Consider the following 26,346-nt stretch of genomic DNA (forward strand, 5'->3'; position numbering starts at 1 on the left):
ATATGCACCGACCACCTGCCCCTCCTGCCGCCTCTCAGATGCTCAGAAGCCCAGGTCGCCCCCCACACCGCTGGTCAGTGGGCCTGGCGCCTCCTGGGAGACCCGCGTCCCCTCCCGGGGCAGCCCGTCCCACGGCCACCACCCCGCGCTGTGCCCTTCAGCCCCCGCTCCCTCATGTTCTCCCTTCCTCCTTCTCCCTCTCGCCGCCCCCCCCCACACGCGCTGCCCACGGCTCCCGCTGTCAGATCCTCGTCCCACCACCGCTCAGCCCCCCGAGGGCCTCCGTCCTTCCTTCCTCCCTGTTCTCCGTCCGCTCCAGCCCCCATGGGTCTGCTGTCACCTCCAGCCAGACTGGACGCCTCGGCCCACGGTCCCCACGGTGGAAGACCTCCCCAGCGGCTGTCCCCGGTCTTGCCGGGTGTGCCCTGACGCTGTCCCCCGGGCCGCTTCTCAGGCCTGTGTCTGCACGGGGCATCCTCGTGGGGGTGACGTCTCCCCCTGGGACAGAGCCCACGCCTGCCCGCAGGCTCCAGGGCCCCCTGTCACACACTGGCTGTGGGCGCAGCACCCATCGGGGCACACCTGTGGGGACTGGGGCTGGGGGACACTCAGCCGCCGCTTTCCCGCGAGCCGTGGTCTTTCCTCTCTGACCTGGGGGCTTCTGTGCAACTGCAGCAGGCCAGCCCGTCTGCTGCTAGTGGGGCAGCCCCTGTGGGACCTTGGTGTCCCTTTTCTCCCTTAGTGGCCACAGCTACCCAGAGTCGCCCCGTCTAGTCCAGCCGGGCTTGGTTTCTGCCACTCCCTCCAGCTGTCATGTGGGAGGCTACGCCGCAAACCTCCCTGGGGGGTTCTGGCTGCTGAGTGGCCCCCACATCCGTCCCGGATGAGCTCCCCGCTAGTTTCTCACCCCTATTCTAACCGTCTGTTTTTACCAAAACCCCCATGCCCTCCCCACCCCAGGGCTGCTCCTTCCCTCCCACCTGAGCCCCTCTCACCTATCTGCGCCCAGGCCCATGGCTCTTCACCATGCCCCCGAGCAGAGGGGTCTGTCCCCCTGCCCAAAGCTGCCCCCTGGACCTCAGCCCTCCTCCCCTCGGCCTGTTCTCCCCCACAGGCTGTGGGCACCTCCGTGAGCCGTGCCGTGCAGGGCACAGACGTTCTGCTTCCCGTACGAACACTGACGCTGGCCTTGGCGGGTCCTCTCTGGGCACATCTGCTCATCGGAGCCTCATGACAGACCGTGATCCGGGCTCCTGCTTTTCCTGCCTCCGCATGGGGGCAGGGGACAGGAAGGCCGGGGAAGGGATCAAGAGCTGCCACATGCACATGCACACACACACACACACACACACACGCACATGCACACGCACATGCACACGCACACGTGGGTGAGTCAGAGCACAGCCCACAGGCCCTGCCAGGCCCTGCTGTGACCCGCAGAGCAGACTCGGCCCAGGGGCTGGCTGTCCCCAACACCTTGGCCCACAGACAACTCGGGGCCTCCCCCATGTTTCGGGAAAACCCCGGGACGGTGTAGAGCAACCTCCCTCCCAGATGAGATGGTGACGAGAGATCCAAGGATGGGTCGGACAAGTCCAGCTTGGCGGACAGATGAGTTTATCGGAGGCTACTCGCACAGGGCGGTCACTCGGGGTGGCACGGGACTTCTGCGAGGAGTAGAATCCATGCGGCCTACCTGTTGTGGTGCCTTAAATTTCTTTTCATCGAATGACGTGGAGTTTTCCCCACGTCACTGCGTGTGTACAGGCCACACATTGAGCATGTGTGACATACCCACCATGCATCCTCATACGACCCGTGTTGCGTTAATGACAGTAAGATCTCTCTCTAGGTGGGGCTTTTAGTGGTGAAGTGAGCTGCAGGCCATGGTAGCAGAGCTGGAGGGTTAGAAGTCGTCTCAACTGAGGACAAGGGTGAGCTCATGGTGTCCTCGGGGCCTGTGGGTGGTTCTCCTTCCGTGTTTTGTGTTTATCTTAAGCCACTGCTTGTTTTTTTTTTTTTGAGACAGAGTCTCACTCTGTTGTCTGGGCTACAGTGCTGTGGCATCAGCCTAGCTCACAGCAACCTCAGACTCCTGGGCTCAAGCGATCCTTCTGCCTCAGCCTCCCGAGTAGCTGGGACTACAGGCCCGGATAATTTTTCTATATATATATTAGTTGTACAGCTAATTTGTTTCTATTTTTAATAGAGACGGGGGTCTTGCAGTTGCTCAGGCTGCTCCTGAGCTCAAGTGATCCTCCTGCCTGGGCCTCCCAGAGTGCTGGGATTACAGGCAGGCGTGAGCCACCGCACCCGGCCATTGCTTTTCCATCAACCCTTAGGTGTCAGCTTGTCCCTGTGGGGCACCTCTTTCGTTTCCCTAACTGTCCCAGACACCTCCTGAAGCCACCCCCTGAGCTCCCTCCATCGCTGCTGTTCCGTCTCTCCTCCCCCGACTCCCCACCCTGCTGAGACGCCCTTGATTGAAGCCGCCTCCAAGCCCGGCTTCTCCCCTCGTCATCTCATCACAGCAAGTAAGTAGACCGTGTCGGTGTGTGGGAGCAAGCGGCGAGCGTGCGGGCAAGGCAGAGGCTCTCCCCCGTGTCTGACCCTCCCTGGAGCCACTGGTGCAGGGACATCAGGTGGTGGCTGGGGCACAGTCGCTGGCCTCTGAAAGTCCCAGGTGAAAGTCTTGGCTCTTTGTTGATACGTGTGACCTTTGCAAAATGACAACCTCCCTGGGGTCCAGCTTTCCCCTGGGTTAAAGGGGGCGGTACTGGCCTCCACCCATGCACGTGCTGGGGGCAAAGGCAGTGTGTGCAGCATGCCCGGCTCTTAGGAGCTACTCGAGGAACAGCATACTCAGAACTGGCCCCGAGACCACTCTGAACGGGCACCAGGCAGGACGCTAGGCACATCACAGGCGTTGACTCATGCCATCCTGCCGACTGCCACAGGAAGCTGGCTTTATGATATCTCCACGCAACAGACAAGGAAACTGAGGCACAGAGAGCTGAAGTGTCCAAGTCCGTGTGGACAAGAGCACAGGAACTGGGATTCAAACCCAGGAGGTCTGGCTCCCAGGTCTACACTCACAGCTGCCACTATCGCTGGGTCCCCAGTCCTGCTCCTTAGTGAAGGGGGCCTGAGAGAGGGACACAGACACCCAGAGCCCAGTGGGGCCAGGGGCCCCACAGGAAGCCCCAATCCAGGCCCACCCAGCACAGGCTGGACAGAACACAGAAGAGAGGTTTCCTCCCCCATGGGGACAGGTCTCAGAGCAGGAGTGACATGTGCCCTGGTCCATAGAAGGTAGCAGCAGCTGTCCTCAGTCCCACCCCGTCTATCCGCACATTTGCACACTCACTTGGCACTGCACCACTGTGTACATTTGCACACTCACTTGACACTCTTAGTTTCCAGGAAGCAAAGTACTAAAGCTATGTCAACGTCTGTGCTATTTTAGAGCCTCCTGTTTCTGTCGAGTAGAGCAGTGAGCGGCTGCCCAGGCATTGTCCACAAACCAGGGCGAGAGTCTGCTCAGGCCAGGAGGGGCTCTTCTCATCCCACAGCTGTGCCAGCTGTGCGGCCCCAGGCACTCACCACAACTCTCCAGACCTGTTTCTTCCACTGTGGCACGTGCACCACAGCGGGTTCACACCCTGGGCTGTTGTGAAGTGTAAATGGGACTGTGAAAGTGGCTACAAGGCCCAACATGCCACTCTTACCTAGCTCCACGAACCTTCCCAACAAATACAGCTCGTAACACACACACACACACACACACACACAGCAGAATGACCCAGTGCACACGGAATGGAAGAGCAAAGAACGGTGAGTGAGCCCTGGTGAATGGCAAAATGTCTCCTGGGGAAGTGAGTTTTAAACCAGGTGTTGGAGGTGAACACAGCAGAGGTAGGGCAACATGGCCCGGTAGAGACAGCAGGACTCAGAAGTGGACAAGTAAGGCCAGGTATGGTGGCTCAGGCCTGTGATCCCAGCACTCTGGGAGGCCAAGGTGGGAGGATCGCTTGAGGCCAGGAGTTCAAGACCAGCCTGAGAAAGATTGAGACGCCGTCTCTACAAAAATATAAAGCTTAGCCAGGTGTGGTGGTACCTATGGTCCCAGCTACTTGGGAGGCTGAGGCAAGAGGATCGCTTAGACCCAGGAGTTTGAGGTTGCTGCGAGCTATGATGACACCACTGCCCTCTACCCAGTGTGACAGAGTGAGACCCTGTCTCAAAAGAAAGTGAATAAGTGGTTGAGGACCTGTAAACTGTCCTCGATGTACAGCCTTCGGGTCCCAACAGGGCGGTGCTGAGGGGAATGGCAATGAGGCCCTGGCAGGGATGGCAAAGCCCAGGGCCTGGGGTAGCTCCTGAGCAGATCACTCACCTGGGAAGCACAGGTGGCATTCTAGTGGCGCCCCCAGGACAAGAGCAGGGCCCAGGAGACATGCCAAGAATGAATTTTATCTCAAACCCTTGATAGTGTCACCTTGGCAAGTTACCAACCCTGTGCCTCAGTGTCCCCTTCTGACACACACGGTAGTGACAGGGCTACTTCCTAAAGTGGCTTCCAGAACTCAATGCATGTCTGTATTTAGCACAGCGATGGGCCCAGAGCAAAAAGGTAAATCCACCTAAACTCCACCATTAAAAACTCCTCATCAACTGCCTTGTTTGGAAGCAGTGGGTCAGGCAAAGTGCTCTCTGGAGGGAGAGGAGCTGTCAGTGTGTCAACGTGTGACTGCCAGGACACTGGAGAAGCACTTTCCTGCTGGCTCCTGGGAGGTGCCCACTGTCCCACAGACACCCCAGCCCACCACTGCACGAGGGGGGGCACACACCTATGCACTCCTTGACCTGCACACACTCTGACCTGCACATGGTGGACCTGCACACACACCTGGATCTGCACACACTCAGACCTGCACACACACCTCAATCTGCACACACCTCAACCTGCACACGCACCTGACCTGCACACACAGCTCAACCTGCACACACACTCCGACCTGCACATGCACTTCAACCTGCACACACTCCCCCAAACTGCACACGCCCTCCGACCTGCACACACCCGACATGCACACCCCGACCTGCACACGCACCTGACCTGCACACACTCCCACCTGCACACACCCAACATGCAGACTCCCACCTGCACACATACTCCGACCTGCACACGCACCTGACCTGCACACACTCCCACCTGCACACACCCGACATGCAGACTCCCACCTGCACACGCCCGACATGCACACTCCGACCTGCACACACCTGACCTGCACACTGCGACCTGCACACACCCAACGCGCTCCGGTTCCCGGTTCCCGATGCGCACACGCCCCCGGCCCGCGCTACGGAGGGCGGAAGGGGACACTGGGCACAGCGAGCGTGTGGGAGCACCCACGAGAAGGCCGGCGGTCGCCCCTTCCAGGGTGGGCACCCCCTTCCACGCGGGCCAGGAGCACTGACCCCAGCACCTGCTCCTTCCACCCCCTCCGCGTCTCCTGGCAACCGACCTCAGCCCCGCCCCTTCCGCGTTTTTGTAAACAGGAAGTGGGCCTGCGCACAGAGGCCACTTCCGGCGCTGCCAGGGGCGGGCGCGATTGTGAAGGGCGGCGGGGCGGAGCCAATCGCGCAGGATGGAAGGAGGAGAACCAATCCCGAGGGCCGGCGGGCGCCGGCGGGGGTGGGTCCAGGGGCGGGGCCTGTGGAGAGGAGCCAATCGCAGCGGCCCGTGGGGCGGGGCGGGGTGGGGCCGGGGCGCGGCCGGGCGGTGGCTGCGGCGACGGCTGCCGCGTCTGGGTCGGGGTCGGAAACCGCGGCCGGCAGGGCGACCCGGGCGGGCACGGCGATGCTGCAGCTGCGGGACTCGGTGGACTCGGCGGGCACGAGCCCCACGGCGCTGCTGGCGGCCGGCGAGGACGCGGGGGCGGGCGGCGGCGCGGGCGGGGGTCTGCCGGGGGCGGGCACGCCGCTCCGCCAGACGCTGTGGCCGCTCAGCATCCACGAGCCCACGCGCCGCGCCCGCGTCAAGGAGTACTTCGTGTTCCGGGTGAGCGCCGGGCCGGGGCTGGCCGGGGCCGGGGGCCGGGGCGGGGGCGGGGGAGGGCGGCAGGGAGGGGGCGGGGCGGCCCCGCGGACCGTGACCTCTGCCCTCGCCCAGCCCGGCACCATCGAGCAGGCGGTGGAGGAGATCCGCGTGGTGGTCCGGCCCGTGGAGGACGGCGAGATCCAGGGGGTGTGGCTGCTGACCGAGTAAGCCGGGGCTGCCCGCCGCCCTTGGGGAAACCGCCCCGAGGCCCCGCCCGCGGCCACCTTGCTGGGACCTCCAGGCGGGAGGGGCTCCCTGGGAGCCAGGGTGCACTCGCTTGCTTGCAGCGCGGGGTGCCCCCACGTGTCCCTGCTGTCGCCTTGCTGGGAGGACGTGCCGGCTGGCCTCGGCCTCGGCGGGTGGGCCTTGGGGTGGCTGACCAGACACGGCCTCTTGGACTGAGGCCACTCTCTGCTTCCAGGGTGGACCACTGGAACAATGAGAAGGAGCGGCTGGTGCTGGTCACGGAGCAGTCGATGCTTATCTGCAAGTATGACTTCATCAGTCTGCAGTGCCAGCAGGTGGTCCGCATAGCGCTCAACGCAGTAGACACCATCTCCTACGGGGAATTCCAGTTTCCTCCTAAATCGCTCAACAAGTGAGTCTGCTCGGACAGTCCAGTGCTGCTGGACTTCAGGGCCAGAGAAGACCGTGTAATGCAACCCTTTTAAATCAGCCCCCATGTGGTGTTCTTGTATCTGCCATTATCTAGAAACATAAAGACCTTGACTTCAAAAATCAATGGGACGTTCCTTAAAATAGAAGCAAGTGACTTCTGGGCAGTTGAGTGCATTAAAAGGAATTCTGGCTAAAAGACGGCAGTTAGGCTTGTAGTAAAAATGACTCACATGAGTTAAGGATCTATCAAAGTATGACTCAATATGTTAAAAGCGAACTAATATAGTCTTCAGGTAGGGGCCAAACTCTGCATCTTATCCAGCCAGGAAAGGATTATGTGGCATGTCAGGTCCTACTGGGGTTACATTTTAAAAGAGAAAAGTAGAGTGCCCCTTTAATGTATAGATGTCACTAAAAGTTAGATAAATTTGAAAATATTGAATGGTCAACTTTCAAGAGTTGAACTCCCTCTGGGAGAATTTTCTGAAATATGAGAAACCCAGACACAAGTAAACTTTAAAACTTTTTGATGTAGAAATTTGGATAGGGAATTCAGAGAGCTGAGCTAACATGAGTAAAAACTTTAACCAACATTTAATATGACGTTAAGGAAAAGGAGGCCGGGTGCTCACGCCTGTAATCCCAGCACTCTAGGAAGCCAAGGTGTGAGGATCACTTGAGCACAGGAGTTTGAGATCAGCCTAGGCAAGTGTGAGACCTTGTCTCTACTAAAGACAGGAAAACTTAGCTGGTTGTGGTGGTACGTGTCTGTAGTCCCAGCTACTTGGGAGGCTGAGGCAGGAGGATCGTGTGAGCCCAGGAGTGTGAGGTTGCTGTGAGCTAGGCTGCACTCTAGCCAGGGCAACAGAGCAAGACCTTATCTCAAAAAAAAGGAAAGTTGCAAAAAATGTCACTCATTGGCCTAGCCTATCTATAATGTATTCCTATTAATTTTTAATGATCATGTAAAGATTGTTTAGTATGACCAAAACAATGTACTTAAGAATATAGTAATTAAAGCAATTGTTAGTGGAGACTGCAGTTACTGTTAAAATCCACAAGCCATTTCAGTTGTGAAGTGTCAGGTACTTTCTTTAAAACGGTGAACTGCTTTTTACTGCTATAGCCTCGCGACTGACGAGACTGCCCATGACAGTGCTGTGCCTGCCGTGTTAAGTCTGGCTATTTCTTCTGATTTGCCAGGCGAGAAGGGTTTGGGATTCGGATTCAGTGGGACAAGCAAAGTCGCCCTTCCTTCATAAACAGATGGAATCCATGGTCCACAAATGTACCCTACACCACTTTCATAGAACACCCGATGGCGGGTGCCGATGAGAAGACAGCATCTCTGTGCCAGGTGAGTAGACAGACCCGCAGCGGCCACACTGCCCAGTAGTGACAGAAACGTTCTAGATGTGCGCTGTCCAGTAAGGTGGCCACACATAACACTGGACACTTTAAATGTGGCTAGTAACAATGAGGACATAAACTTGGCAATTTTCAAAAATTTTAGTTAATTTTTATTTACTGCTGGTGAGCACAGCTCTGTGCGATGACCCCTTGCTGCTGGCGATGCTCTTGGAGAAGGGCCAGGTGGGCTTCAGGAAATGGCAGCAGACCCCCAGGCTGTGCCACAAGGCCATTAGCCTCGCTGGGTGGGTGGTGCACACCTGTAGTCCCAGCTGCTCAGAGGCTGAGGTGGAAGGATCACATGAGCCTGGAGTTGAAGGCTGCAGTGAGCTATGATCTTGCCACTACACTCCAGCCCAGGTGACAGAGCAAGGCCCTGTCTCTAAAAACATTAAGTAAAAAGAACAATCAGTCTGGATGCTCACCAGGAGCGGAGGCCTGGGGCCAGCGCTGGAGCAGAGTCCAGAGCTGGGTGGTCCTCCACTCACCCACTGTGTGCCTTGGCCCAGTCCCTAACCTGGGAGGCTGTGATAAGGACTAAGTAGGTTAAGTTGGCAAAACCGCTTAGATCTGTAGATAGTGAGGGCTCCGCAAGCTCCGGCTGCATGGTCACCAGCGAGCACATGGCAAGCTCTCGACTTACCTAGAGAGCTGTGCTAAGGAGGTGTGTCTAGGAGCCCTAGGATGTCCTCAGAGGGCCCGGCAGGGAGCTACGTGGAGTTTGGAGGATTTATGGATCTCAAAACACTAACTTTTCATAGTCATGGATTACTCTCTTAAGGTTAAAGCTGCATGTTTTTTCTCTCTTTAAAGTTGGAAAGCTTTAAGGCTCTGTTAATCCAAGCTGTCAAAAAAGCCCAAAAAGAAAATCCTCTGCCAGGACAAGGGAACGGCGTCCTGGTCTTGGAGCGGCCCCTCCTCATCGAGACCTACGTGGGACTGATGTCCTTCATCAACAACGAGGCCAAACTGGGTTATTCCATGACCAGAGGCAAAATAGGCTTTTAGCCGGCTGTATTCTGGGAGTTCTTCTCTGTCCCAAGAAAGCCAAGATGACGTGGAGACTGGGGCCTGCCAGTCCTCACGCAGCTCTGCTGCCCGCGGGCAGGACGGTGGGGGTGGGGTCCTTTACCTTTGGAGGTCCGAGTGCAGTTAGAATAGTAAAGTGAATTATTTGTGTTCAGTTGGATATCGGACATCCGCTAATACGAGCTACAGACAAAAGCAAATCTGTCATTGCACTGCTGGTGTCCCATCTTCTGTGACTTCAGTTCTGGCGTTTTCCCCAGTGTCTACGTGGCTTCTTGTGGTCCTGTCCATCCCCCCACCGCGGCTGCCCTGCTCCCGCTTCAGCGTGTAGAGCGTCACACACGGGGAGGCCCCTGGCGTCCCGAGTGCCTGCAGTTGCATATATGTTTACACTTGGTGTCAAATTTCGTATTTTGAAATTTAATCCAATTTTTAAAAAGCTAATAGAAAAGACGCCAGCAGACTGGTTAGCTAAGCAAGATACAGTCTGTGCCTTGTCAACTCCTGAACGAATAATTGTTCTTTTGTAAATGTGTTTGACCCAAGTCACACTTTTTCTAAAATTAATCCAAGTTGTGTTAATACTTATGGCATCTTTCCCAGGCCCAAAAAAGTTTACAGAAAATCATTTTAAGACAATTTATTGATTTGAGAAAGTCACCTTGGTTTTGCACGTAATCTTGACAAGCGTGTTCTGAGTTTGTATTGTTACATTCATACTTAAAAGGGAGTGGGTACTTTGCTTTTTAAAGAATGCACTTTAGAAAAAGGAACCGTATCAGATCCCTACAAAGCAGCTAACACCTGCGCTGGTTCCACAGCTCCCCTAGCTGCGAGGCTCTGGCAGCTCCTGGGGACGGTTTCCATGTGGGGACCCCACACACCTCCCTGAAACCACGTGCTGCTTGCTGTGTACTGGGAGCATTTGCTGATAAATCAGTTTCTTCCCTCATTTAAACTCTGTTGTAGCTTTAAGCCGACCGGCATGGTTGTGATCAGAATGCAGTAGCCTGCAAGACCCATCAAGCCTGCCTCTGGGACTTTGGCCTTTGTTTCTTGGTCTCTTTGTAAACACATTTAGAACCAATGGATGTTGTTCCTTTTTTGAAGTTACTGTTATTAAAGTAGGTGCAACAACCAAGAAGGTGCCTCTTAAATGAGTTTATTTTGCAGCTTGAGCTCGGCTCTGCATGAACAGTGATGGGGCTTCTGAGTTAACAGCCTGGTGCTTACTGGGCACAGCTCTTCCCTTTACAGAAAGACAACGCATGCACACAGCCTAGGTTTGCAGTCCTCATCTGTCTGCCTGTAGTGCGAGAGCCCGGCCTGCAGGGCACCTGCTGGAGAGACTGATGGGATTGTCCGGCGGGCCCAGGTGCCTCCTGCAGACAGCCAGGGTGGGCAGCCCCGGGCACTGGTTCTCAAGTCTGAGGGGTCACCAGACTGACTCCCTACGGAACCAGCTCAGGTCAGGGACCCGGCCTTGACCAACTGCTCGAACCTGCGGTTTCCGAGGGGAGCACTGCACTCCACAGTGAGTCCGACCACAGGGAGGCCACACGTGCCCCACGGAAATCCACGCCACTTTCCTAAGGCCCCAGGGACTGGAATGGGAGCCAGCGCAGAGCCAGGTCTGTCGAGAGGGAAGCCTGGCTGCAGGGGCTCAACTACTTTAAGGTTGTCCATCCTGCTTAAGACTGAACCAGAAATGTAAGAATGTAACCCAAGAAAAGCTTCCTGTGTTCTAAACCTTTCAAGAAAATAAGCATCAGCATTTGTATAAATTATCAAATATTTATTTTAAATAAAAATTAGTTTTATACATATTTACAAAAGTGGCTTGCCATAGCAAAACAGAACCCAGTCACCCAGTTTGCACCATCGCAGTCGGCCCCTCCAGGGAGTCTCCATCCCTGCCCACGCTGGCAGCATGCAGGTGGCTCCATCCCCCACACGGGCGTGTGCACAGCTCCTACGTGTGGCCGTCCCGCTGTCTGACGGCCAGGCCGACCCCCTCCTCGGTCTCCAGGAAACAGAGGCAGAAGTGATCCTTGCTGAGGAGGGCCAGCGAGTCCCCACTGCAGTGCCAGCACAGCGAAAGCACGGGAAAGTCTCCTAGAGGGACACAGGTGGCCAGCAGATTAGAGCAGGAGAGGCCAGGGTCCCAGGGCGAAGGCAGCCCTCGTCCTGCGTGTGGGCAGAGCCAGGCTAGAGCCTGACGCCACCCCAGCTTGGGGGGGGCTACTTCTGTCTCACGGGCTCCCCGTGTCCAGCATACCCCTGGGCTCCGGACTTGAGGTTACTGAAGGGCCGGGGGCGGGCCTCACTCAGCGCTGTGGAAGGCAGCTGGGTTTAGCCACTTGAGCTCACTCGCCAGCCGGCCTGATGCCGCGGGACCCGCTGCCAGGGCTCTGGGCGCACTCACCTTCCCCGGGCACCTGCACGGACACGCAGCCTGCCGGGGACCACAGGTAGACCTTGCTGCCCCCCGTGCAGATGGCCAGCCGGGGCTGCTGCGGGTCCCACTGGAAGGAGCGCACGGGGGACAGCTGCTCGAGCACCACAAACAGCCGCAGCTTCTGCATGTCCCAGACCCAGACGGCGTTGGGGACGTTGTCTGAGGGAGGGAGGAGGGCTGGAGTCACGGCCTGGCCCCAGCCCCCTGCTGTGCGGATCGGCTCAGCGTGGGAGGTGAGGGGGGCGGCGGGTGCAGACGCCCCGCGGTGGCGCCCAAGTCTAGAGGACAGACTTGTGTTTCTCCTTGCTTTGTTTTCTTTTTACAACCCTTTACAAATGCAAAAATCATCCTTAAACACAGGCCACGGGCTGCAGTTTGCCCTGGACCTGGCTCCCCCCGTGAAGAGGGAGACGTGAGCAGACAAGTGAGGGCGCCTGAGCTGGCGTGTTCCTGTCACCGTGACAAAGGTGAGGCCCTGCTCCTCCAGGAGCTTCTGCGGGCAGAACCGTTGCTACCTCAGCAGTGAAGTGGGAAGAGGCACCGTGTGGGGAGCCCTCACTTGATCTCTTCCCGCTGTCCCTACGCTGCCACCGAGGACAGGGTGGCCGGACGGGCGGCACTGGGGGCACTGACCGTTGCGCGTCGCCAGGAAGTAGCTGTCGGGACTGAAGGCCAGCATCCCTACGCCGATTTTAGGGTTCGCCCTGTCAGCGAGGGGCTTCAGCGTCTGCAGGGAGGCGGGCACGGAGGCGATCTCATCTAGGGCCCAAAGGGAGAGCATGCTGTCGTCACCCTGGCAGAAAGCCGCGCGCGTCCGAGAGGCTTCCCTGCCCACAGCCGGAGGAGGAGCCTCAGTTCGGAGGGAAGGAAAATGCTACCTGTAGCCAATCGGGGCGTAACGGGAGCCTGGCGGCCACGGTGAGAGGCCCACAAGCCCCCTGGGGAGGGCGGCGCTGTTGCCTGCAGGGCCCTGACCTGGGGTCCAGGTGGACGTGGCGGCCTCTGGAGCCCCAGCAGTGCCTGCACACGCTCCGGGACCACCCCGACCCAGTGGCAGTTGCAGCTGCTCACACGTCTCAGGATTTGCTTTTTTCTACCCACTTCTGGCATCTTAGTTTACAATCTGCTTTCAGTCTCAACTTCGATGTTCTGCTCTCAAACTCTGCAGGTGCAGAGCACCCATTCATCACAAAGCAGAAGCAGAGGCTGCGCCGTGACAGTGAGGCAGGTGCGTGCGGGGCGCGGCCCTACCCGAGCGCCCTCGGGGACCAGGCAGCACTGCAGGGCCTCACTGCTAGCCCAGCGACTCCACTGCTAATCAAGCAGGAGGTTCTTCATGTCCCCAGTGGCCCTGCTGGGTGGGTGGTTCCACAGTGCCCATTTGAGAGATGAGGAAACTGAGGCACCGGCAGACTCAGCGCCAGGCCACGCTGCTCCCGCATCTGCCCTGGTGAGTGCCAGCCACCTGGCGCCCCTGTGTCTCACTGGGAAGCACCGCCCTCCGCTGACACTCCAGCTGTCACACTCAGGGCCCGCCAGCAAAGACCGTGCCTCGGTGGCCAGCCTGAGTGCTTTGGGTTCCAAACAATCTCAGGGTCAACAGGTTGAGAGACACACTGGCTATGAGGTAGCACAGGAAAGGAAAAATGCATTTTTTAACGAATACAGGACATCTGAAATGTGCCCGGACACAGAGGCATCATTTGCACTTATAAAATAAGAACACAAGCACCTTCAGGGGCCACTTACATTTACTCTCCGAGGTGGCCCTGGGGGGCGGGAAGGGCAGGCGGCCCAGCCCCGGTTTCGGGCTCTTCTGGGCTTCCTTATACACGACCTGAAAGACACAGCGCGGCCGCCACTGCCCACTGCCCGCCTCACGATGGGGGAGGGGCCGAGGAGACAGGTGGCCAACGCCCGTGGGGGCGCGTGGTGAGCTGGCGCGGGTGAGCTGGCGCGTGCCGTGAACACCGGGTCCCCCCATCTCGGGGCAGACAGAGCATGAGCCCACCCCCTGGGAGGTGAGGCGCCCACCCGCCCCTCAGGTCCTACTGCAGTCTGCCCTTTAGAAAGCACAATGGCGAACGTGTGCAAGTGGGCATCTAGGGACGGGAGGCCACTGTGTGGCGCAGCTGGTCGTTCATCAGAGCACACGCCAGCCTTTCATCGCAATCGGTGACAGAAAGCTTGCTGAGGGGCCAGGGCAGTGGGCAGGCCCGGGGGGCAGCAGACAGACCCGAGGAAGGACATCCTTGGCCGAGAGCCTGGCAAGCGAAGACCAGCGGCACGGGTGGGGGAAGGCGGGCGGCCCTGGCCGGGGCAGATCTGCGATTCTGAAGCCGGGCTCTGCAGGAAGGCAGGAGCGCAGACAGACTCCCCAGCCTGCCCGGTCAGCCCTGCACCCTGGCTTCCCTCCTCACCTGTGCAGCCGCCCGGGCCCTGGGCGCTCCAGAGCCACCACCCACCAGGGGAGTCCCCTCTGCCTGAAACCCCTTCTGGTCTTCACTTAGAACAGCCCTACAAGGCACGTCCCTGGCCGTCACTTCCCTTGTGCATACGGCCCCCAGCCCCTTGCTGTCCTCCTCACCACATCTAGCCTGGCTCTACCGGGTCTCTCATTAATGGGTTTGTCTTTGTTCCCGGCTGCCTCCCAGCGCAGTGCCTGGCAGGCAGGAGGCACTCACAGGGGGCACTTGCCAACGCCCCTTGAACAGAGGATGTGCCCCAGGACCTTAGCACTTCCCACTCCCTTGGCCTGCCGCGCTCCCTGCCCAGGCCCCTGCCTCACCCATCCAGTCCCTGCTGGCTGGCGACCACCCCCTGCCACCCTATGGAGTCGCCCGGCTCTCCCAGCCCTAGCCCTGGCTGCCCTGCCCCCACCACAGGTCTGACTGCTCTTCTCTGACTTGGCCAGAGCGCCGGGCCTCGCACAACAGCAGATGCCTGCAGCTTTGGGCAGGAGTCCCTGATCTCTGCAGAGGTCAGGGGCCTGCATCTAGAAAGACCAGGAAGGACACATCCGGGCTGGGGTTGGGGGAAGGGAAGAGCCCGGTAAGGGGCCCACTTCAGACCCCTTGGCCAACGTGGACAGGAAGGACGAAGGCCACTGGGAAAGTCGGGCCCTGGAAAGGTTACATTAGCAAATGTTTAGGGTGACGTAAGTCCCCAGTTAAAAGTACATCACGATAAATACTGCAAAGCGGAAAGCAGCGCCCCGCCCCCACAACACTGCTCGGGCAGAGTCACGCGCTGCACACTCACTATCTTGGGATTGCTGATGGCTGCGGGGTGCCCGAACTCCGTGATCATTTTCCAGGTCACGTGGTTGAGGATGCGCACCTGAGGGGACCACGCGAGGGTGAGCACAGCCCGGCCCAGCCCGGCGGCTCTGTCGGTCTCACCAGGCGCCCCGCCCCGGCCCCCACCTTTCCGTCGTAGCTGCCGACCGCCAGGAACTGACTGCTGGGGCTCCAGGCCACGCACTTGACACCCAGGGACCACTCATAGGCACAGAACGCTGACAGCAGCCGGCCGTCCAGGGAGTACAGCAGGACCTTGTACTGCGGGCGAGACATCCCGCCGTTGCCCGTGAGTGCGCCACACTCACCGGACCCGGCACAGACTCGGCCGCTGCAGAACGCGGCGCGCAGACAGCATGCAGCAGACGGCAGAAACCCCCTCCACGGCTGTGGGAAAGTTCTAGATTATCCCCTAGAATTGAGAGTATCCCTAGAGAAACAGTGACATCAACACGCAGAAAAGGGGACATTGGGATATGAATCTAATGACTTGCTGACAAAAGTTCAACTCGTCTGAAATAAGACAAAGTTAACCGTACTGCTGCATTCAGAAAGCATCATATACATTCAGGTAAAACCTCCTTAAAAGTGCACGTCACCTGGGCATCCTCATACCTCCAGGCAGGTGTCCCACACGGCCAGCACACAGCCATTCGGGGCCCACTCGATCCCTGCGAGATCCTGGGTGTCCGTGTCAAAGTGCTTCCAAAGACAGGAGGGAAAAACAGATTAAAATTCCAAAATATTTTCTTAAATAACTGCATTGATTTGATAACTAATTGTTTAACACACTCAGCATTCCATTTTCTTATATAGAAATGGATGAAATCTCTACACCTCTATCCTAGTAAGTGCATCGAATCCCTGAACTTGGGCTCGGCACAGCACCCGTGCCCGCGTCGGCACCAGGCGGGGAGCGGTGCCACGGCCGCGGTCTGTACGCCTGCACACAGGGGCACTGCCGCCTTCTTGCCTGGCAGGGCCGCTCCCTGCAGACCCGCTCAGACGGGTCCCTTCGGGGCGTTCCCTGGTCTGCGCTCGGCAGCCCGGCGGTTCCTCTGCCTAACACGGAGTCGTGCTGAAACCGTGCTCGGCGTCTGCTCTGTGTGCTGGCGGCACCTGGAAGCGTCTCCCCAGGCAGGCCCTCAGTCACGTGAACTTGAACTTCACCTCCCCATGCAGCTCGCACACATGCAAATGCCATTCACACGCACAGGAACAGGACAAAGGCTCCCACCTGACAGCACATTAACTTCTAACACACCAGCACGCACCACTTCCACCAAGTCCCTTGCACACACACCCCCCCCCGCGTGCCACCCGCAGGGACTCACAGCAACCCCACCCTTCGGCAATGCCAAGCGCACTGCTCTGTATGGCACCAACGGTCCCTGAGACTTTAAGGAACATCCACCGCACCCCACTCCCTCTCCCGTCAATGGGGTATCTGCAGTCCCAGCCGGGGGGGACGCCTCACCCTCAGGAGCTGCCAGTCACTGCACACGAACACGCTCACGTAGTCTTTGCAGTCGCGCCGTTCCGCCAGCGCCATGTAGCGGCCGTCCCTGGTAAAGGTGATTCCTGCCCAGAGAGGAAAGCACGCGGGGATGGAGAGGCCGCTGAGCCGCAGCAGCCATGCTCTTCAGTAAGAATGAGCAGGCCGGGCGCGGTGGCTCACGCCTGTCTGTAATCCTAGCACTCTGGGAGGCCGAGGCGGGCGGATTGCTCGAGGTCAGGAGTTCGAAACCACCCTGAGCAAGAGTGAGACCCCGTCTCTACTATAAATAGAAAAAAATTAATTGGCCAACTAATACATATAGAAAAAATTAGCTGGGCATGGTGGCGCATGCCTGTAGTCCCACCAGCTACTCGGGAGGCTGAGGCAGGAGGATCGCTTGAGCCCAGGAGTTTGAGGTTGCTGTGAGCTAGGCTGACGCCACTGCACTCACTCTAGCCTGGGCAACAAAGCGAGACTCTGTCTCAAAAAAAAAAGAATGAGCAGCAGGCAGAGGGGAGAGGATGGAACAGCACCGACCATCCACGCCCAAGTCTCTGCAGACAGACACGAACACTCACTGCAAAGAGCCGTGGTCTCGCCCCTCACAGCACAGCCAAGACAGGGACAGGCCCCTGCACACACCCACAACTGACGTGCAAGGAATGCCAGGTCACCTGACCCAGATGGATCACAACTACTACTGAAAACACGCAGTGCCTCGGGATGACCAAATTTATAAACCGCAGGACGTCTGGGGACGCTTCCGGCCGGGCAAAGGCCAGCTGGCTACAACATTCTTCATTGTCACTTTTGAGTTTAATTATTTGCAAGAAGTAAATTTAAGATGAAAATCTGAAAAATACTCAGGTTGAAAAAAAACTGTATTTTCCAGTTCTGTATTAGCTTTAAAAGTCCTAAGTCAAAATTCATACTTCCTGAGTAAAAAAAAAACACAAAACATTAAATAATATAACTATTATTTCCACTCAAGAAATATGTATCTCATCTTAGAAGAGACACTAAGATTCAAACTATGAAAATAAATGTACAGTTGCGTCTCACTCGAATGCAGTCTGCAAAGTGCTGACAGCAGCAGAGAAAAATGGAAACGTCACTCAGATGGTGAAACTTCCTTCTGCCCACGGAAGGGGACGCCTCACTGCAATTCGAGACCTGCCGGGCCGCACCGCGCCAGCCCGACGCCGTCCCGTTCAGTCTCGCTGGTGGTGGCCACAGCCCACCTTTCTTCCAGGTGGCTCGGAGGCTTCGACGGGGGACACTTGTCACTGATCCCTCCCCTGGGAGGCCCAGAGGTGACAGGTGTGCTCTCCCCATTACCAAGAGATCAGATTTAGCCAACAGAAGAGTGAGAGATGTGCAGTTCGGAACAGGAAGCTTGAGGTGCGTCCCTGCAGGCAGGGAGGGGTCAAGGGGCTCCCACAAACACCACTGTCTTTGATGTCTCAAACGGCATCCTCTTTAGTCACGGTGGTCATGTTTAAAGGGGGACTCTTGTCCCTTAGAGACACATATGGAAATATCTGCAGATGGAGTATTAGGAGGTCTGGGACACACTTTAAAATAACCCAAGGGGTGGGGGGTGGGTAGAGAGGAAAAAGACCGGCTAGGAGTTGAGTGTTGTTGAGCTACCTTTGCCTGTTCGAAATGTTCCATGACAAAACGGTCCAAAGAACCCCAAAATAGCTGCAAAGAAGTGGCTTTCGAGTCGCGCTGGCAGACTTACCCTGCTGACAAGCTTTAGGATATTTGATGTAAGATACAGATTTTGTGCACAAGGACCAGACGGTTATCCGTAACTGTTGGGGACAGGGGAAGAGAAAGGAAACAGAACATATTTAGCACCTTTAGAAGGAGCCTTGGATCCCAACCCCCATCGCTAGCGCCCAAGGACAAGACAGACTGCCGAAGTGAAGCCGTCAGGACTTAGCCGTCTTAATAAGCGTATTCAAACGCACGTTTTACTGTTACTAAAGTAAATTTAGGTTCTTGGTATTTTTTTCATTTTATGACAATATATTTGAGTGACACAAAGTTAGCTATAAGGGCATTTTACAGTTAGCTATTTCAAAGCAAGCACAAGTTGCACACTATAGTAAGCCTAAAAAGTTATTTAGTCAGAGAAAAATCTTGGTATGGGGAAAGCACAACGTCCAGTCTCCTCCACGTGCGGGCGACCTGCTCTGTGGATCCCATTTGGCTCCTGGTGGCTTCACCGGACAGCGGAGCCGCGCCTGCCCCGCGTCGGGTGGGTGGCGGACGGGCGGCTGCTCCCAGAGGAGGCTGCGTCTGGAACGACCGCCACTGACACCGCCTGCACCTCCCCCCTCGGCCCACGCAGGCAGCTGGGGCTGGCACAGGGAGGCTGGAGGAAGATCGTGTCCCAGCAAGGACTGACCCGGGCCTGGCGGGTGCAGAGACCCGGGAGGGCAGCCTGACCCTGATCGTGCCGTCGAGACTTTAGGGCTCACGCACAGCTCACCCACTCCCAGATTTCATGCTGAGACTCCCGTGGAGCCTACAAGGGAAGACTCTCGTTGCTGAGAAGGTTCTCCGTCCCGGCCCCCGAGAGTCTGGTAGCTACTAACACACGGGCCCGACAGCTGCTCGGCTGGGGCAGACGCCGGCCGGCCACGCGAACCCACACCAGGACCAAGCTACAGCGGGCGTGGCGGCACCAACCACCGGGTCCCCTTCAGGGCCTCCTCTGAGAGGAGGGCGACAGGCCAAGTGCGTGCTCCCGCCCGAGGGCGGGGCTGAGGGCGCAGCGCACATCGACACTGGCGTGACTCCTGAAAACGGCACCGAGTTTTTAATTCAAGGAGGGTGAAAGAAATGAAACCAACTTAATGTTCTGCATATCATCTCTTCTTACGAAAGAAAAGAAAATCTGACGTCCGCAACCGCACTGCTGAGCAACGTGTGCGGCACCCGGGAGACAAGCTGAGGACACGCGTGTCCTGAGTGTGGAAAGCAGGCCCCAGAGGCCACTTTCCGTGATGCGCAACTCAAACACACCTGCTGTCCTAGGGAACTGGGCCGCACGCCAACGGGGTGCCCTGTCCTCTAAGCCTCCATCACTGGCTGGGCATGGCGGCTCACACCTGTGATCCTAGCACTCTGGGAGGCTGAGGCGGGTGGATTGCTCAAGGTCAGGAGTTCAAGACCAACCTGAGCAAGAGCGAGGCCCCGTCTCTGCTAAAAACAGAAAAATTAGCCGGGCATGGTGGCACGTGCCTGTAGTCTCAGCTACTCGGGAGGCTGAGGCAGGAGGATGGCTTGAGCTCAGGAGCATGAGGTTGCTGTGCACTACGATGACACCACTGCACTCTAACCTGGGTGGCAGAGCAAGACCTTGTCTCAACAACAACAACAAAATCCAGAAAGATAAAAAGGTAGTTAAACATACGCCTCCGTCAACTCTATTAACTTGCAATGACCCCTGGAGGACCACGTCCCGCGGCCAGACCGCCAGCCGCCCACACAGACGACAGCCCAGCCCGGGCGCGTGGGAAGGGTTCAGTGTTTCTCAGCAACAGGAGGAAGGGACCACTGACGTCACCACTCGGGTGTGCTTCAAAAACAGCGTGGGGCCCAGGGAAAGAAGCCAAACACAAAACTCTACACGCCACCGGCTCCCACTGAGATGGAATTCCAAAAAGGCAGGACTACGGTGACAAAAAGCAGGCAGGGGCACGAGGAGCCCTCGCAGCAGGGCATAACATTCCAGATCTTGACTGGGGTGGTGATTATGCACAAATGACTCACTGAACTGTACACTTAAAACAGGTGGATTTTATTGCTTATAAATTGTTTTAATCAGCTTTATTCACATATAAGAAAAAGTTTTCAGCCTAGATTTCTTTTTTTTTTTGAGACAGAGTCTCAAAGTCTCGCTCTGTCACCCAGGCTACAGTGTAGTGGCGTCATCATAGCTCACATCAACCTCAAACTCCTGGGCTCAAGGGATCCTCCTGCCTCAGCCTCCTGAGTAGCTGGGACTAGTGGCATATGCCACAATGACTGGGTAATTTTTTTTTAAGAGACTGGGCCTTGCTATGTTGCCCAGGCTGGTCTCAAATTCCTGGACTCAAGCAATCCTTATGCCTTGACCTCCCAAAGTGTTGGGACTGTAGGTGTGAGCCACTGTGCCCAGCCTGGTTTTAAGCCAACTATAGGCTATTTGTAATATACACACTAAAATTTGAGGATATAGAAAGGTTGAAAGTAAAAGGATAGAAAAAGATATACCATGAAAAAACCAACCATGAAGTACCGCTATATTAATATCTGATACAACAGACTTTAAGGTACAAAGAACTATAAGACTTAAAGAGGAATAATTACAAGAAAGGTTTAATTCACCAGGAAAACAGTGAAGTCTGCTTAGAAACAACTCTAAATTTGTATGCAGCTAACAACATAGCCTTGGAAGCACACTAAAAAGCCGAAGCACATCACTGAAGAGACGCATGCACTTCTCTACATCTTAAAAACACAGCGCCGACACCAAAGACCCTGCACTCAATCTCGTGATTTGAGCTGTGCTCACACTGCCCAAACTGCCTCTGAGGAGCCGTCGGGTCTCACGCGTGCAGCTCTGTGCCGCGCCCTGGCACGGAGAGCGCGCAGCGCCTGCAGAGCACCGCCGCGGCTGTCGGCGCCGACTCACCCCGCGGACCGCCTCTCCAAGCACAGGCGCGGCGAGTTCACTCTGAAGCTCGTCTCCTATCGCTGAATTAAAGTGACTGCTTAAATCATTAATAATGTAAGTTAAGATTTCTAAAATGTCTTATTTTTCTTTAAAACTGGACAGAAAGACTATACCACAATACTGCTGGGCTTACAATGCTCTGTGTCCAGTGCTGGTGTCTGAGTCCCCCGACTTGACTTGGTAACAGGCCCAAAGCACAGTAGTGACACAGGCACTTCGGATACGCCAAAGAGAAGCCACAAAGTGCTTCCTTTACGTGAAAAGGTAAAAGTTCTCCATTTAATAAGAAAAAAGAGGCCGGGCGCGGTGGCTCACTCCTGTAATCCTAGCTCTCTGGGAGGCCGAGGCGGCGATTGCTCGAGGTCAGGAGTTCGAAGCCAGCCTGAGCAAGAGTGAGACCCCCGTCTCTACTATAAATATAGAAAGAAATTAATTGGCCAACTAATATATATAGAAACAAATTAGCCAGGCATGGTGGCGCATGCCTGTAGTCCCAGCTACCCGGGAGGCTGAGGCAGGAGGATCGCTTGGGCCCAGGAGTTTGAGGTTGCTGTGAGCTAGGCTGATGCTACGGCACTCACTCTAGCCTGGGCAACAAAGCGAGACTCTGTCTCAAAAAAAAAAAAAAAAAAGAAAGAAAAAGAAAAAAGAATCGTAGCCTGCAATTGCTAACACCTACAGCAAGAACAAATCTTCTATCTATGAAATTGTGAATGGTTATATTTTATTTTATTAATGCTATTATTATATTAATATAATTATACTGTTTAGTACATCAATTCTATTAATGATTATTGTATTAATAGTTGTTTATTAATTATATTTTATATTTTATTATATTTAATGTTATATTTTATTAGTTATTGTTATTAACTTCTTACTGTGTCTAATTTATAAATTAAACTTTATAACATGGATGCATATCTAGGAAAAAACAGTGTGTACATGGCTGCAGGCATCCACTGTGGGGAGGGTCTTAAAATTTAACCCCGGAGGACAAGGGGGACGGCTATCCTGCAGAACACCCCTTTAACACTCTCGAGCTATTCCAAGACAGCAGAGAGGCTCGAGTTTGGTCAATGACATGCGCATTCAGGGCTTGCACTTACGTGGAACTCGGTCGTGTTGAGAATGTGGCGCCCATCCGGGCTCCAGCACGACGCCACCAGCCCTGCCGAGCCCTCGTCTATCTTGCAGTGCCATTCCGGCTGCTCCAAAGACCAGACCTAGATCCGTAAGAGAGACATGCACGGCTGTGCATGAATGAGCACGCTCTGGCGGGTCTTCTCCAAGAGAAAGCACTCACTTAACACCAACTGCACAGGGCAAAACGGGTTATCTTTAAAAATCTTTCTTTATGAAGGACTGGCACTAGATTCCACCATAAAAGCAAGCCACCCCTCTTGGTGATTTCATCTTGTTGTAGTTTTAAAACAGTTTATTCATGTTGCCAATCCTAAGACCTCATTTAGTTAAGCTTTGGGTGTACAAAAAAATTTCCTTTAGGACTTCCTAAAACACACAATATCCAAGCACCTAGATTGCTGTTTGTAAATACCTCCTATATCTGAATTATATTTGCTTAGAGACTAAGAATGTTTTGTTTCCTCATTTTAAAAGTACCTGGATTAAACTACCAGAGAACATAATAATTTTAAAAGAAAACTGGCTGTGAGCTGCACTGTCTTTTCCCCAAACTAGCAGGGTACAGAACAACACCGCTCCTTCCCGGTGAGGCTCGTGGGAGGGTTTCCTAATTCGAACCCCAACACAGCACATACCTGCACGAGCCCCCGTTTGTACATGGCACACAGGATAAAGAGAGAGTCTGCCGACCACTCCACGTGCTGGATCTGGTCCAGGCATGTGTACAGCTGAAGGATCTGAAGGGAGTTCGCATCACGGACCACGAGCCGGTACTGAACACAGGAAGCCTAGAACATGGGAAAGAAAGCACAGGACGTCTGCTCTGAAGGCGGCCGGGGCTCCCTGCCTTCGGTGCCGCCGTCTCCTCTCCCGTGTGCATGTTTCACTCTAGATCACCGATCCCAGAGCCAGCCCCAGACTAAGGTGAGTTAACAAAAGAGCAAGTGGAGAGGCACAGCCAGGCTGCAAAATGGTTATACTCTAATATAAAGTATGAAGAGTATTGAAAACTCTCTACTTAAAGCATTTTCTATTCCTTCCTTAACTGGATGTTAAAAGCTAAAGTGGGAAAAAACTCTCCTGTGAACTAATAACTGATCCCTGCCCTACTTTATCGCTTTTAGACAATTTCCCAGAATTTAGAAAGGAGAAGGCGGCCTCACAGTTGCCGGTGAGCATGACACGAAAACCACACTCTCTGATAGAGTGCCTGACTCACAGCCAAACGAACAGGTCAACACACAGGCTTTAAATTCTGCAAATAGAAAGATGCTTCATAAATACTCACTTATCTCCATTAACTTATTCCTAATGCTAAAAATGAAAATGTTCAACTGTTGACACTATTATTTTAAAGATACAGTTTCTTCATGTCTTTTGTTAATGATGTCCACATCTAAGCAAACACTTTGAATTCAGATAATGTCCAACTATTCACCTGCTGATTGTACATTATGCTGCCATTTAAAAATCAAGAATTTTTAAAAGTGAATTGCTTCATTATTTTATGTATCAAGGTCAAACTAGGTGACTAGTTTGTGTTTTATAAAGGTCACATTAGTTTACCATGGGAAAAAGAGAGGGAGGGTGACTGTAGATTGGAACAAATATCCATCACACTTATTTTTTTCACATGAAGCTCTGAAAACAGTGATCAGTTACAATAAATTCCTTACAAAATGCAATATTTTTACCAATGCTTGGAAAAACCATACACAGTCTCCTACAAGATATTAAAACTGGAAACACAGACCTGCTCTACCCAGTATGCAAGGCAGTGCTTTCATGAACACCACTCCAGTAACACATTATTATCAAATGTTTCACAATATTTTGACCAGAGTGTACAAACCAAAAAAGCACCAAAATTAGGCAAGCAAATCTCTCTCTTTATAATTCACTGAAATTACCATAAATGATAAAAACAAAACCCTAATATATGGGGGGGGGGCGCTTTGAAAAATATACCAAAGTTTTTGAAGATGCCATTTGTGCTAAAGACATTTTCTATTTGTAGCTGAATGCTGCTTTGTGGGATTGGAAATAACACCTCCACAAGGAAAGTTTTAACATGTAACTTTAGAGTTATATTCTGGAAGGCCTAGAGGAAGATAACAGGAATGTTAACAAGGGCTCAAACAAAAAGAAGATTGGTGGATAAATAAAAGGATACACTTTTAAAAAGGCATGAATCTTCCCCTATTGGCTCTCAAATGCCAATTATCCTCACCCTCCCACCCCTTCTGAGGATGTACACTGGTTATAAGGTGTATTTTGAAACTTAAAGTGATAGCTCAGTGATCTATGCACTATTTTGCCCCCCAAGGAATGAAGAGCTCAAATCCCTACCTTGAGGACAACCCTTTCTGTACCTGGGGATGGAATGCTAATTACTTAAATCATGCGCTCCGCAGGCAGTAGAGAGACAGTGAGGAGAGCTAGCAAAGATGACAAAGTACCCCATACCACTTTACCACCGACAGAATGGCAAGTCTGCCTTTTGGACAAAAGAACAACGAGCTGACAGCCCCTGTACCCTCAAATGTACACAGGAATTGCTTCCCATACCTGCCTTTGACAGGTGGGCACCGTGGACAGGGAGGCCACACCTGCCCAGGTTCCGCACCTGTGTGGGGGATCTGCCTGCGCCCCGCCCTGCCTGACTCCAGCACCTGCTCCAATCCCGCACCCGCGGGGGTCCTGCACCTGCCCTGTGGGGGAATCTGCCTGCGCTCCGCCCCTGCGTGACTCCCGCACCTGTTCGAATCCGCACCTGCGGGGATCCCGAGAACCTGCTGGAACCCCGCTCCTACCTGGGTCCCGCATGTGTGTGGGGGATCTATCTGCGCTCCGCCCCTGTGTGACTCCCGCACCTGTTCGAATCCCCGCCTGCTCGAATCGCGTACCTGCCAGGGTCCCGCACCTGTGTGGGGGATCTACCTGCGCTCCGCCCCTGCGTGCCTCCCGCACCTGTTCGAATCCCCGCCTGCTCGAATCGCGTACCTGCCAGGGTCCCGCACCTGTGTGGGGGATCTACCTGCGCTCCGCCCCTGCGTGACTCCCGCACCTGTTCGAATCTCCGCCTGCTCGAATCGCGTACCTGCCAGGGTCCCGCACCTGTGTGGGGGATCTACCTGCGCTCCGCCCCTGCGTGCCTCCCGCACCTGCTCGAACCGCGCACCTGCCAGATCCCCCCCCACACACACACACACGCTGCTCGCACCTGCTCGAACCGCGCACCTGCCAGATCCCCCCACACACACACACACACGCTGCTCGCACCTGCTCGAACCGCGCACCTGCCAGATCCCCCCCACACACACACACACACGCTGCTCGCACCGCCGGGCGACGCGGCCGCCCCACTCCCCGCGATTCCGGTCCGCCGCCCCATCGCGCGCCCGCCTCCGGGCCCCCGCCGCCGCTCACCAGGTACTTGCCGTCGGGGGAGAACTTGCAGAGCAGGCCGGAGAGCTTGAACACCTCGGAGAAGTTCATGGCCGCCCCGGCTCCCGAAAGGCCGCGGGAACAGCTCTGCACTGCAGCAGCCAGCAACCGCCGCCGCCGGCCCCCGCGGCCGGAAGTCAGCGGAAGCGGAAGCGAGCCGCAGCCTATCAGCGCCGCGGGAGGTCGCGCGGCATTGTGGGGCTTGTAGTTCTCCCGCCCGCGCCGGCGCGCTTTAAAGGAGACGCCACCTTTCTTACGACGCGGGATTTCAGGACCGTCCCCAAGGGACGAAGGGCATCGGGGTCCCTTACAGTTAGGGCTGCAAATAAAATACAACACGCACAGTTAAATTTGAATTTCGGATAAGCAACAAATCGTTTTCCAGTGTAAGTATGTTCCCAAATATTGTATGGGACGCATTGATGGGGAACAATTACTCCCTTATCTGAAATTCGAATTTAGCTGGGCGACCTGTGTGTGTACGTACACATGTATTTATATGCACATGTATTTAATGCTATGGTGAATTTATACTCGTACATATATAAATGCATATTTAATATATAGTATAGTGTCTATTACGTATGTTACACTGTACACATAATG

The 26,346-nt window shown here is 55.1% G+C and overlaps 2 protein-coding genes across 2 annotated transcripts; one reads left to right on the forward strand and one right to left on the reverse strand.

The window, feature by feature from the left end:
• Positions 1–5,760: 5,760 nt before the first annotated feature.
• Positions 5,761–10,304, forward strand: TPRG1L (tumor protein p63 regulated 1 like). Its single transcript, XM_012775786.2, has 5 exons — positions 5,761–6,064; positions 6,176–6,267; positions 6,525–6,701; positions 7,925–8,078; positions 8,945–10,304. Exons 1-5 carry the CDS (start codon positions 5,864–5,866, stop codon positions 9,137–9,139), a joined length of 819 nt encoding a protein of 272 aa, XP_012631240.1. The 5' UTR covers positions 5,761–5,863; the 3' UTR covers positions 9,140–10,304.
• A 630-nt stretch (positions 10,305–10,934) lies between these two features.
• On the reverse strand, positions 10,935–25,873 carry WRAP73 (WD repeat containing, antisense to TP73). The gene is made up of 12 exons (XM_075993357.1): positions 25,723–25,873; positions 22,929–23,081; positions 22,257–22,373; positions 18,160–18,232; positions 16,395–16,498; positions 15,533–15,619; positions 15,044–15,178; positions 14,880–14,957; positions 13,368–13,455; positions 12,252–12,377; positions 11,586–11,777; positions 10,935–11,275 (listed from the first exon to the last, which is right to left on the reverse strand). Exons 1-12 carry the CDS (start codon positions 25,789–25,791, stop codon positions 11,133–11,135), a joined length of 1,365 nt encoding a protein of 454 aa, XP_075849472.1. The 5' UTR covers positions 25,792–25,873; the 3' UTR covers positions 10,935–11,132.
• Positions 25,874–26,346: the final 473 nt, after the last annotated feature.

This window comes from Microcebus murinus, chromosome 2 (genome assembly GCF_040939455.1).
Source record: "Microcebus murinus isolate Inina chromosome 2, M.murinus_Inina_mat1.0, whole genome shotgun sequence".
Classification (NCBI taxonomy): domain Eukaryota; kingdom Metazoa; phylum Chordata; class Mammalia; order Primates; family Cheirogaleidae; genus Microcebus; species Microcebus murinus.